General features: G+C 30.3%; 1 protein-coding gene across 1 annotated transcript in view; it reads left to right on the forward strand.

The window, feature by feature from the left end:
* Positions 1-667: 667 nt before the first annotated feature.
* Positions 668-14,097, forward strand: part of LOC119613403 (protein still life, isoforms C/SIF type 2-like) — a gene marked incomplete at its 5' end in the record, with an annotated part of 37,590 nt that continues 24,160 nt past the window's right edge. Inside the window, 4 exons of the mRNA XM_037969436.1 lie at positions 668-850; positions 941-1,141; positions 8,754-8,981; positions 13,154-13,340. Of these exons, the coding sequence (XP_037825364.1) occupies positions 668-850; positions 941-1,141; positions 8,754-8,981; positions 13,154-13,340 (799 nt within the window). The remainder of the gene's footprint in view (positions 851-940; positions 1,142-8,753; positions 8,982-13,153; positions 13,341-14,097) is intronic.

Consider the following 14,097-nt stretch of genomic DNA (forward strand, 5'->3'; position numbering starts at 1 on the left):
AGTGATATGTAGTTTATATGGTGGGTATCATATATACATTTATGTATGTTTGTTTATATATGGCAGCTGTAGCAACAACATTTGTCACATTTGTTGCACATAAATGCATGTGATACTTTTTCGTCTTTGTTGCCGTTTCTGTTGCCTATGCGCTGTATACCTTCAAACACTGGCGACGACGACTACATGAATGGTGGCATCATAAAGAAATATACATATGAAAAGATGGCATACTACTCATACAAATATTTTTGTTATATATTTTACAAACAAAAATCTAGAAAGAAAGAAAGAATACTTTGTTTAATGCAAGGGAAAATAGAATGGAATGGATTTCAATCTCTCTATATGAATACGTTGCTGTTGTTGCAACAACTGGTGAAAAAAAATGTTTTTTGAAAACAAACTGCAACAAAAAAATCTCAACTAATGGGCGTTGAAAATAATGAAAAGTGTACACATTTTGAACACTAAACACATGCTACACTTATACACACACACCTGTTTATATATATGTATGTACGAGCAGTTTTGTGTGAGAATTGTATGCTTTAAACAAAATATGAATAGATTTTCCTTTTCTTATTTGCCTCTTTTCATTTTATGTGTCTTTTTCGTATATATTTTTTTTAATATTAAATTATATCTTTATTTTTGGTATATAAAGGATCACAAACTTAAACATATGGCCGAATTGCAACAGTCGGTGGTTACCGATCAGGATACACGTCTACAAATTCAAGGCCAAATACTTCAATGGGAAGAAAATCTTGAACGTTTGCATTGTGAACAATTTCGTTTGCGCTGTTATATGGCCTCGTTACAGAGTGGCGAATTACCAAATCCAAAAGTAAGTTTTAAAGACCATTACTAAATGTATTTTTGTAATTAAATTTATATTATGAAATTATTTTTATGATTTTTTTTTCTCTGTTTTTAGTCACTACTTACACATGTCTCACGCCCTACCAAAAATACTCTCAATAAATTGGGCGTCTTTACGGTTTCCTCGTTTCATGCATTCATTTGTGCCCGTTCACCTTCGTTACTTAATAATTTATTGGCTGGTCGTGGCGCTACGAAACGTCGTCCACCCATGTTGTCGCGTTCGAATAGTGGTTCGAGTCGTCGTTCGATGCAGGTAAGTTAAGAAGACAAAACTATGTGAAAGACAATTTAATATAAATGAATGGTTTTTAAAATCCGATAAATTTAAAATTCTTGGAAGAAGACTGTTGGAAGTTTACATTCAAAATTTCCGTAACGAAGTACAAATCAGAATTCAAACTTAGCTACAGAATGTAACTTCAAGTAGCATTCTTTTGAGAATAACACTTTCTGCAATAATCATAGCTCTAAGCGCCTGTTCTAGCTCTTTGTTTGGTACCAATTGGGGTTTAGTCGCAATTATCTATTTGGTACCTAATGTGGCTCAATTGTGGTCCAATCGTAGCTCTTGTTTGAACACCAATTGCGCTTTAATTGCAGCTCTTAATTTAATACTAATTGTGGTATCAATAGTATTTTTTTGATATCAATTGTAGTTCTTTCTTTGGTACCAATTGTGGCTGAATCTTAACTCTTAACTTAGTACTAATAGTAGTTTAATAGTACTTAGTTCTTTATTTGGTAGCAATCGTAGCATTTTATTTGGTACAGATTGGAGCTCATACTTCTTCAATCGTACTTCTTTATATGGTACCAATTGTGTTCTCTCGTACCTCTTTATTTGGTACCAACTATGATGCAATCTTAACTTTTGTTTGAATAACAATTACGATTCAATCGTAGCTTTTCATTAAGACCAATTGATGTTCAATCGTAGCACTTTATTTGGTGCCTACTGTTTCCCAATCGTAGCACTTTAATTTGTACTAATTATAATTCAATTGTTGCTCTTTACTGGGACCAACTTTACTGGTTGCATCTTAACTTTTTATTCAGTACTAATTGTGATTCAGTAATAGCTTTTTATTGGTACCATATAAGATTTTATTTGGTATCAATGTGGTTCAATCGTAGCTCTTTATTTGGTACTAATTGTCTTCCACCGTACCTCTTTATTTAGTACCAATTGGATTTCAATCACTGCTCTTTATTTGGTACCAATTGAAGTTCAAACGCTGCTCTTTATTTGGTACCAATTTGGTACTAATTGTCTTCCACCATACCTCTTTATTTGGTACTAATTTGAGTTCAACCTCTGCTCTTTATTTGGTAACAATTGTGATTCAATCGTAAGATATTTTGAATGAATGCGGCCCTTGATTTGATACCAATTTTGGTTTAATCACTGGTCTTTATTGAGTCCCAGCTGTGGTTCCATCGTAGTTCTTTATTAGATTCAAATTGTAGGTCATACATAGCTCATTAATAAGACCTAATACTGGTTCAACCGTAGCTTTTTATTTGGTACCAATTGAGGTACGAATATAACATAATTTAGTCCCATTTGCTGTTAAATCATTCGTCATTATTTAGCACTAATTGTGGGATAATTCTTCCTCAGCAACAAAACAGCAACTGTATCCTCGAAACTGTTTTTACCTTTAACTATAAATTTCAGTTATTTTTAAATACTTAACTAACCCTAAAAAAACAAAAACCAATGCGCAACTAATCCACTATTTTATATAATTTAATATAGAATTTAATAACTTTATATAAAATAATAATAATCATAAAAAATTGCACTAATATTTCAATTAAAACCCTTAAATATAAATGATGCATAACCAATTTTATTACATTTAAATAAAATTTTCACCAAACTTTATTATTTTATGATTTTAAATGTTAAAAACCAAATACAAAATGCAAAAAAAACCTTGTGTGTCTGGCTTTTATTGTAAACACACACACACGCACGCACGCCGTCATACAAACAAATAACAATCAGCAACAAAATCTGATTGAAAATTCATATTGTTTTTTTGTTTTCAGCATTTTTTTCTCCTTAATTTGTTTGAATGCTTCAAGAGTTGTAATTTGTAACATTTTTAGACTGAGTGTTGTAAATGTTCACATAAAAACAACACAAACTTTATAAAAGGCTACAAAATTATATGGAGAAAAAATATGTCATTATTAAATAAATACAACTGCCACTATAGAATAATATCAGTGGAAAAGTGGAAAAAAAAAACACACATATAGTGTTGCATGTAGATTCAATCAGTTCTTTATAATTTTTTGGGGTTGTTGACTTGGCGAGAATAACAAACAGAAGCGCCACCACAAAAATTCATATGTATGACAAACACAGCAGCAAAAACAAAAACACAGAAATGAACAGAAATGGTCACATATAGCGTTATATATGGAAAAACTTTTTTGCATAAAAATATACATACAATTAATGCACATACATTTGTGGGTGTGTGTGTTTTATATTTATATACATATTTATGTTTATTAGGTGGGTGCAATAAATAAAGAAATTTAAGCATATAGACTTATATTTTTTATAAAAAAAATTAATCAAATTTGTTGGGGTTTTCCCACATCGATGAATTATTATGAACATTTTATCGGACTAGATCAATATTTATGTTCAATTGTTTTTCAATCGTAGCTTCTAATTTTGTCAAATCACAGCTCTTTTTTGATATCAATTATGGTTCAATCATTGCTCTCTATTTGGTACCAATTTTCAATCGTAGCTATATATAAATTATAATTTTAATGGAATCGTAGCTCTTCATTTGCTACCACTTATGGTTTAATCACAGCAACTGTGGTCTATTTAGAACTAAGTGTGGTTCAATCGATACTCTTTACTGTGTCCTAGTGGTGGTTCAATGAAGATCCAACTGTAGTGGAATCTTAGCATTCTATATAGTCCTAATTAAGGATCAATCGTAGCTCCTAATTTTGTTCCAATATTGATTCAATCACAGAAATTTATATGGTGCTAAATATGGATTGGTTATAGTTCTCAACCAAAAGTATTTCAGGACTTTAGTATCGATGTGGTTCAATTGTAGCTTTTGATTTGATACCAATTGGTTTTAAATCACTGTTCTTTATTTGATATCAACTTTGGTTCAATTGTAGCTCTATGTTGACTATAATTCTGATAGAATTATAACTCTTCATTTGGTACCAATTGTGGTTTAAACACTGCTTATTATTGGCTCACAACTGTGGTATATTTAGAACTAATTGTGATTCAACCGAAGCTCTTTACTATGTTATAATTGTGATTCAATGAAGGCCCAACTGTAGTAGAATCTTAGCTTTTTATATATAGTCCTAATTAAAGAACGATTGATCCTTCATTTATTCCAAAACAATTTTGTTCGTAGCTCCTAAATTGGTCCCATTTATGATTCGGTGGTAGTTCCTAATTTTGTTCCAATATTGATTCAATCACAGATCTCTATATAGTTCTAAATATGGATCGCTTATAGTTCTCAACCAAAAAGTATTTCAGGATTTTAATTGGTATCGATGTGGTTTAATTGTACCTCCTGATTTGATAGGAATTGTTTATAATTCAGAGCTCCGGTTTTGGTTAAATCGTAGCTCTATATTTACTATAATTCCGATTGAATCGTAGCTTTTGAATTGGTATCAATTGGGGTTTAATCACATTATTATATTGAGTCACAACTGTGCTTTAACTATTTAGACATAATTGTGATTTAGTGGAAGTCTATAGGGTCTCAATTATGGATTAATTGTAACTGTTTATCTAGTCCAATAGTTCCTAATTTTGTCCCAATTGTGATTCAGTCGTAGTTTATAATTTAGTCCAAATTATGTGCACCATTTGTGGTGTAATCCAACAATGGTTGAATGATGGTCCAAATGTAGTTCAATGGCAGCAATCTATAAGGTCACAATTATGGATCAATTTTAACTGTTTATCTAATTTAATAGTTCCTAATTTTGTTCCCAATTGTGATTCATTCATAATTCCTAATTTAGTCCGATTCGGGTGCACCATTTGTGGTTTAATCACAGTTATAACTATGATTCAATGAAGGTCCAAATTTTGTGCAGTCGTAACAATCTATAAGGTCCCAATTATGATTCAATTCTAACTCTTTATCTAAGCCAATAGCTTCTAATTTTGTCCCAATTAGGATTCAGCCGCAGTTTCTAATTTAGTCCAAATCGTGTGCCCCTTATTCAGTCCCAATCCAGGGTTCAATAAGTATTTATTTTGTCCTAATTGTAATGGACTCCTTTAATTCAGACTATGGTTCGCCTGTAGCTCCTAATTTTTCTGAAGAATAATTGAGTTATACATGTACTAGTGCACATCTATTTATGAACACATATGTAGAGATATGTCCAACAGCTCTTGGAATTAGTTAGTTCCCAGGGAACTATAGGTTAAACTATACAGTTAATTTGTCCAAACAATGACATATGCATTAGTGAAATTATTAGCGAATTGTGAAGCTTTTTTTTTTAATTTGTTTGATTTTTCTAATTTTTTGTTGTTTAAAATATTATCAGTTATATTTGCAACAGAAAAACCAGTCCCAGTAGAGTTAAAATTAAAGCAAAACTGCCAATTTTCTATCTCTACAACTGCCGGAAACATGCATTTGATCAAATACGCAAAAAACATAAGAGTACAAAAACATTTATCTATTTGTATACACTTGTATGTATTTGTATTTTATGGACAAACACAATCATACAAAGTAGTAGCACTATTGGAAAATGTTGAAAAAATTCGTTAAATATTACTTTATATATTTTTTTAATAACAAAAATTATATTTACTCTAAAGAAAATTTTTTACAAACAAATTCAATATTTAATGATAAAACATGTTTTACCAAAGTAATACAATATATTTAAACAATAACTGAAAGAGGCTTTTAATTGTAACTTAATAACTTTTTAACAACAAACATATATTTTCTAATTTGAAATTACTTTTTCATATAGAACTAAATGTATATTTATTTAATATATTGATGATATAAATATAAAAATATATTTTTTCTTTTCTTAACACTTGAACTTAAAAGTTTTTCTTATATGCTTTGACGTCATTGTTTAAAAAAATTGCTGTCAATAATTTCTTTTATTGTGAAAAAAATAAAATAAAACCAAGCAGCAATCAATCGACCAAACAACCTTTACTCCTTTGATTGTTCTTATAAGTAGACCAAAAAATACTTAAGAACACAATTGTTAATTTGCAAGTATTACTTTTGTTCTCTTTTTCATCATCATTTGCTACTTTGAGGTTTGCAATTTTATTTAGTTTAAAAAATTACAATAAATTTGTAATAAAAAAAAAGAAAATTGATAGCAAAAAAGAAAAAAATCTCACTTAAAGCTTAGAAGAATATATTTAATATTCTGATATTTTGCAAGATATTTATGGGATAAATTTAATATTTTTTTTTTAAATTCCAAAGAAATTGTATAATAAATTTCTTTAATCAAAGTTAAAACTCATTTTGTTGTAAATGTAATAAATAAAATATATTTCATGCACGAGTTATTCATTTTCAATAGTCTATAACTTATTATCAATTCAAGTTAGAAAGCTTTAACAATAATCTTCTTATACCTTAAGACTTTTAGAATCATTTTTGTAAAGATTGTTTTTCAATTAGACTATTAGTTTAGAAGATATAAAGAAAATAAAATATTTTTTTAAATACCACAAATTTATAATTAAATATTACTCATACCACTAGTATTCCTCACAAAACAAACCAATTGTAAGTAATGACTACGGGGTGTATGATTGATTTTTATTTAATATAAAATTGTTTATTAAGTATACGATCTGATGTCTTTTTTCGTGGAAACAAAAGAGAAAACTGCAAATAATTTGACAAAATTCGAGCTGATAGTTTATAGACTAGTTACTATACCAGTTCATAAAATAACTCATAGAGTAGTAAGTATATAGACTGGTTCGTTCATAGAGTAGTTCACAAACTAGTTCATAGGATAGGCCATAGATTTATAATAAAAAGAATGAAAACTGTAAATAATTTGACAAAATTGGAGTTGATAGCTTATAGACTAGTTAATAGACTAGCCCATTGAATAATTCATATAGTTATATACTACTCTGGTCTGGTTCGTAGAATAGTCCATTGGTTAGCTATTAGACTAGTTCATAGAGTGGTTCACAGATTAGTTCATAGGATAAGCCATAGATCAGTTTATAGATTAGTCTATTGACTAGACAATAGATTAGTCTATTACTTAATCAGTAGACTGTTCCCTAGACTAGTGCATAAACTAATCCCATGACTAATCGATGTAATAGTTCTTTGCCTAATCTATAGAGTAGTTCTAAGACTACTCTATCAACTAGTGCAGGGACTATCCAATAGGCAAGACCTACAATCTTCCTTGGACTAATCCCTTGACTCACCAATAGACTAGTACTAGACTAGTCCACTGACTAGTCTCTAAATTATTCACTAGACTGGTCCATTGCCTAATCTATAGACTCTTTAAAGACTACTCTATCTACTAGTGTAGGGACTATCCAATTGTATAGACCTACAATAGTCCATGGACTAATCCCTTGACTCACCAATAGACTAGTCCATTGAGTAGTCCCTAAACTATTCCCTAGATTTGTCCATTGACTAATCCCTAGACAAATCCATACACTAGTCTATATAATAGTAGTCCATAGAATAGTATATAGACTAGTTCATTGACTAGTTGATATTTCATAGGATAGGCCATAGATGAACTATAGATTAGTCCATTGATTATCCAATAGACTAGTCTATTACCTAATCAATTGACTGTTTCCTAGACTAGTACATAAACTAATCCCTTGACTAATCGATGTCCTAATTCTAAGACTACTCTATCTACTAGTATAGGGTGTATCCAATAGACTAGACCTACAAAAGTCCATGGACTAATCCCTTGACAGTAGACTATTTCACTAGTAGTCCATAAAATAGTATATTGACTAGTCCATTGACTAGCTGATAGTTCATAGAGTAGTTCGTAGACTAGTTTATAGGATAGGCCATAGATTAGTCCATTGACTAGCCAATAGACTACTACTAATTCAAAGACTAAAGAAGATCGACCAGTGTAGGGACCATCCAATTAAATAGTGTATGGATTATCCAATAGGCTAGTCCATAGACTAATCCCTTCACTCACCAATAGACCAGTACAAAACTTGTCCATTAAGTAGTCCCTAGACTATTCACTAGACTTGTCCATTACCTGGTCACTACACTAATCCATACACTAATCCATACACTAATCCATACACTAATCTGTAGACTAACCACTAATTCATAGCATAGTCTATAGCTAGTCCATTGATTAGCTAATAGACCAGTCCATTGACTAACTTATAGACTAGTCTATTATTTTGAATTTTGTTCAACAAATTGTTTGAAAATCTTAATATAAAGACCAAACACAAAACTTCGTACCAAATACACAAAACAGAATAACGCTTAACTTTCTTAGATAAATTTTCTTGTCTTCTAGGAAAAACTACAACAAGTTTTCAGTTTATCTATCATATTAGCAAACATTATTTAAAAGCAATAACAATTTTTATAAAACATTTTTCACAACTTCTTCTCGTTCACTTCCGTGAAGCTTATAAGAAGAAGAAGAAAAAATATAAGAAGATTAAGATGTTAAATTTTTAAGTTAAACTTGTCGTTTTCCATAAAGACAGTTAGCTAGATGAGCAATTGTTTGTTTGATATTTTCATTTTCTTCTTTCGACTTTTTGTATTTAATCAATTTTTGTGTGTATGTGTGTTTTCCAGTTGAATTCTCGTGATGAACCGGAAAAAACATTCAAAGTTGCAATGCCTGACAATGCTTACTCGACTGTTTACCTACGTGACGCGATGTCAGTGGAAGAGTTTCTGGCAAGTGCTTGTGCCCGACGCAATCTCAATCCCATGGAACATTTCGTACGTGTTAAGAAACGACGTGACATGGAAGATCACAATTACTTTGTGCCACACCGAAATGATTTAATCGAAAATTATGTAAGTACAAGCTAACCAACCAACCAATGTATCATGTATGAATGAAATCTTTGGTGGAAATTATCTTTATCGTTATAACTAGCAATTACAATTTGTAATAAATTTCTTTATTTTTTAAGAATTTTACACCTATTTTCTTTCTATTGAATTTTGAAAAATGTCCAAAACTGTAAGGCAATAAGTCAACTGCATATTTACTTCCTTTAAAAGAACTTTGACTTTATAGTAATGTTTAGTTGTTAGTTTCAACGTTCGTTTGGTTAAAGTCAGACACAGCTATAGAAATTAGAAAAGTTTTTTCTTTATTTCCTTCTACTAGAGTCTTATTTAAATAAGTCCTTGTTTGTGTAGAGTCTGAGTATATATGTGGCTATAGCTACTCAGGAGTCGGTTCCTTTTTATATGTATCTGTATTGAGCTAAAAAATAAAAATGGAAAAAAAAAACAACAAAGGTGGTTAAAAAAAACTATCATTGTAGTAATATTTGAACAATTTGTATGTGTCGTGTAGGTGGTTGCAGCAAGTTTGTTCTTTGCTTGTCTTTATAATGTTGTAACAACATCCGCTGTATGTCAGTTTCCTGAGATATGGCGTTAAAGTTTGCCCATAACAAAAAAAAACAAAAAAGAACAAGATTTCATTAGTTGTTGTTATTTTTTCCACACTTTTTTTGTTTTTAGTTTTACCTTTTGCTGGTATGTTGAGCTACTGTTGCCATTACAACATACCGCCACTTAAAATACATCTCACCGAAGAACACAGAGTATAACGGACAACAGAGGTTTGTCCTTTGAACAGAAAGAAAATGGAAAACTTTTCACAATGTCATTGTCGTTCTATACAAGTGAAACATTAATTATTAGTTTCTCATAACCACACGCGTACATATGTATATGTATATACTTTTACATACATATGTATATACTGGAACCACATCCTCTCTTTCTTTGACTCGTATAGGCAATCACAATTTGATAGATACTAATGCAAAAACACACACATACGGTATAAAAATTTATACACAAAGAGAAAAATATGGTTGTAAATGGTTACAGTAATATACATGTATGAAATGATTGTAAAAAGAATAGACTATAGTCGAGACTAATGACCAGACTATGGTCGATGTTACAAACTAGACTAAAGTATAAATTAAAGGCCAGGCTGTCTAGTCTATAGTCTAGTCTATAGTCTAGTCTATAGTCTAGTCTATAGTATAGTCTATAGTCTAGTCTATAGTCTAGTCTATAGTCTAGTCTATAGTCTAGTCTATAGTCTAGTCTATAGTCTAGTCTATAGTCTAGTCTATAGTCTAGTCTATAGTCTAGTCTATAGTCTAGTCTATAGTCTAGTCTATAGTCTAGTCTATAGTCTAGTCTATAGTCTAGTCTATAGTCTAGTCTATAGTCTAGTCTACAGTCTAGTCTAGTCTATAGTCTAGTCTATAGTCTAGTCTATAGTCTAGTCTATAGTCTAGTCTATAGTCTAGTCTATAGTCTAGTCTATAGTCTAGTCTATAGTCTAGTCTATAGTCTAGTCTATAGTCTAGTCTATAGTCTAGTCTATAGTCTAGTCTATAGTCTAGTCTATAGTCTAGTCTATAGTCTAGTCTATAGTCTAGTCTATAGTCTAGTCTATAGTCTAGTCTATAGTCTAGTCTATAGTCTAGTCTATAGTCTAGTCTATAGTCTAGTCTATAGTCTAGTCTATAGTCTAGTCTATAGTCTAGTCTATAGTCTAGTCTAGTCTATAGTCTAGTCTATAGTATAGTCTATAGTCTAGTCTATATTCTAGTCTATAGTCTAGTCTATAGTCTAGTCTATAGTCTAGTCTATAGACTAGAATATAGACTAGACTACAGACTAGACTATAGCCAAAGTAACGTCTCCAAGCTTATTTTTTCTCTAGGTACACAATCTGGCTACAAGTTTTAATCTAACCACAGAAGAAGCCCTCAAAAAACATGATTAGAATACAAAAACACAATATTAAAATTACAATTAAGTAAATTACAAATTAATGCTTCAACAACAATAGTGTTATTTTGTTTGAATGATTTTTGAGGTTTTGCGATAAAATTCAAAATATACCAAAGGAAAAGATTTTTGAGAAAATTTCAAATGACTTGTACAAAATTGCAAAAACCAACATTTGTATTAACCAAACATTCATATCTATAAATGTATACACAAGTTCGTTTAAATATTTTATCTATATATGTACATATGTTTGTGTATGTAAGAACAAATGTAATTGTGTTTGTGACATTTTACAAAGATTTCACTTTTGCAAAATTTTATACAAGCAACAACTCGTTTGAAAAATGTATGTATTTCGTGTCTGTATGACTTGTATATAGCCCAGTAGTTTTAGTAGTAATTAGTGTATCTCTAAACTGTGGCTTATGAAATTTATGAATCTAAAATTAATAAAATGGAATATTAAACCCACAACAAGTAATCTCTTACAGATTCATATCGAATGGATGTGAAATAATTAATACTTATACTAGTAAACAAAGATTTTATAGTTAATAACTAGACACAATTCTATAACCACAAACTGCTGGGTTATGTATGTGTGTGTATTTCTATGTGGGTGTATACTCCATGAAAGAAGCGTAAAATACAAGACAAAAAAAGAAACAGAGGAAATCACAATCACTGATGCAAATGGCAGTTTAACTTCCGTCATAGTGCACACACATATATAAAATTTCTGCCACTAATATGGACACACTCACACACATAAGGTTGTGCAGGAGCAAAGAAAAAAAATTAGATTTAAATTCCATCACCGTGTAATTCATTATTTGCTTTTTAATGTAGAGAAGAAGAAAAAAATGGAGAAAAATCGAGACAACCATCTGTATTTGATTGCAGCGAATCATGCAGTCTGAACTTAATGTTAGGAAAATTATTTAGTTGTCTTTTAAAATGGCAAATGTAACGTCAAAGATAATATGTATTTTATTTTAAAGCATAAGAAATGGATGACTTCTAAAGAAATATACACATTAAATTTATAACTTTTCCAGTTAATTTCTATTCAACATTTGGAAAGTCTGCAATACTTTACAGTTTTTATTCGTTTTCAAAGATCATGGAAATATTTTATTAATTTTCTATGGACTAGACTATAGACTAGACTATAGACTAGTCTTTGGACTAGACTATGGACTAGACTATAGACTAGACTATAGTCTACACTATAGACTAGACTATAGGCTAGACTATAGAAACTAGACGACTATAGAATAGACGACTATAGACTAGACGACTATTGACTAGACGACTATAGACTAGACGACTATATACTAAACGACTATAGACTAGACGACTATAGACTAGACGACTATATACTAAACGACTTTAGACTAGACGACTTTAGACTAGACGACTATAGACTAAACGACTATAGACTAGACGACTATAAACTAGACGACTATAGACTAGGCAACTATAGACTAGACGACTATAGACTAGACGGCTATAGACTAGACGACTATAGACTAGACGACTATAGACTAAACGACTATAGGCTAGACGACTATAGACTAGACGACTATATACTAAACGACTTTAGACTAGACGACTTTAGACTAGACGACTATAGACTAAACGACTATAGACTAGACGACTATAAACTAGACGACTATAGACTAGGCAACTATAGACTAGACGACTATAGACTAGACGGCTATAGACTAGACGACTATAGACTAGACGACTATAGACTAAACGACTTTAGACTAGACGACTATAGACTAAACGACTATAGACTAGACGACTATAGACTAGACGACTATAAACTAGACGACTATAGACTAGACGACTATACATAGACTAGACGACTATAGACTAAACGACTATAGACTAGACGACTATAGACTAGACCACTATAGACTAGATGACTATAGACTAGACGATTATAGACTAGACCACTATAGACCAGACTTTAGATTAGACTATAAACTTGAGTAGTAGTCAAAGTCATCACTTTCTGAGGAGTTTATAATAAGTGCTACTTTCAAAGTAGTGATAATGTAATTCCATTTAAAGTGCTTCCTTATGTATTTGTCTAGTATTAATATAAAAAATATACATTATTATTAACATATGTGATTTTCTAATACAAAAAAAAAATATTTTTATATTCATTCCATAAACAGTTACATAATCACGAATTCGTAGAAGTTTGCATGAAAATTTTATATCAAGTCGAATTACATCGTACAACATTGGAACAGATGTGGGGTTTCTCGGTTGAAGCTGAACTTATTGAAAATGCTGAACGACAGGATGAACTGTGCTGTTATGTCAGTCGCGTGGAAGATAAAAGTGTAGCAATGCAAAATGGTAAGTAAAAGGAAAATAATTAACATACAAAAAAACAAAAACATATTATATCCTATTTAGAAAGGTTATATATTTAATTAAATTATACAATAATAAATACTATTTCATGATGTTTATTATTAGTCTAATGATTTTGTTCTCAATCCCTCATTCAAAATCACTATAAAGAACTAATCTTTATTATGATTATGTCATATTAAAAGTTATTTTAAATATTTAACTTTAATATTTATTTTCTTATTGCCTTTTATCTAAACACAAATATGTATATTTAAATTTTTACAACTCGTTTGTATGGCAAAAATAAAAGCAATAAAGTCATATAATATTTGCAAAGAAGTGAAGTGTCTAAAATTGTAAAATGTTTGTCTACTCTATCCATGAAAGACACGGAAGGTGTATAAAATAATAAAAAAAAACCTAACCAGACTTTTATGTAAACTGCCACGTTTTGAGAATCAATTTATGTCTGTTAAAGTTTTGCCACACACAAAAAAATGAAATAAAAAATAAAATAAATTGATAGATAAAATAATAATAATAATGGTACCATATGAATAACATATTACAAGAGAATGTAGCTAAAACGAACTGCTTTTAAACTATGAGAAAATGTTATGTACCTTTACTTATAAATGAACCGTTATGTTTCCTTTTGAAATATATTTTCAAATTTAAGTAAATCCCATCTGTTACGTTACCCGCTTTGATGTATTATTTATTTTGAAATCTAATAATCCAACAACATTACTTATAG

The sequence above is a fragment of the Lucilia sericata genome, unplaced genomic scaffold (assembly GCF_015586225.1).
Source record: "Lucilia sericata isolate MDLA Ls3-8-SP2 unplaced genomic scaffold, ASM1558622v1 Contig002109F_arrow, whole genome shotgun sequence".
Classification (NCBI taxonomy): domain Eukaryota; kingdom Metazoa; phylum Arthropoda; class Insecta; order Diptera; family Calliphoridae; genus Lucilia; species Lucilia sericata.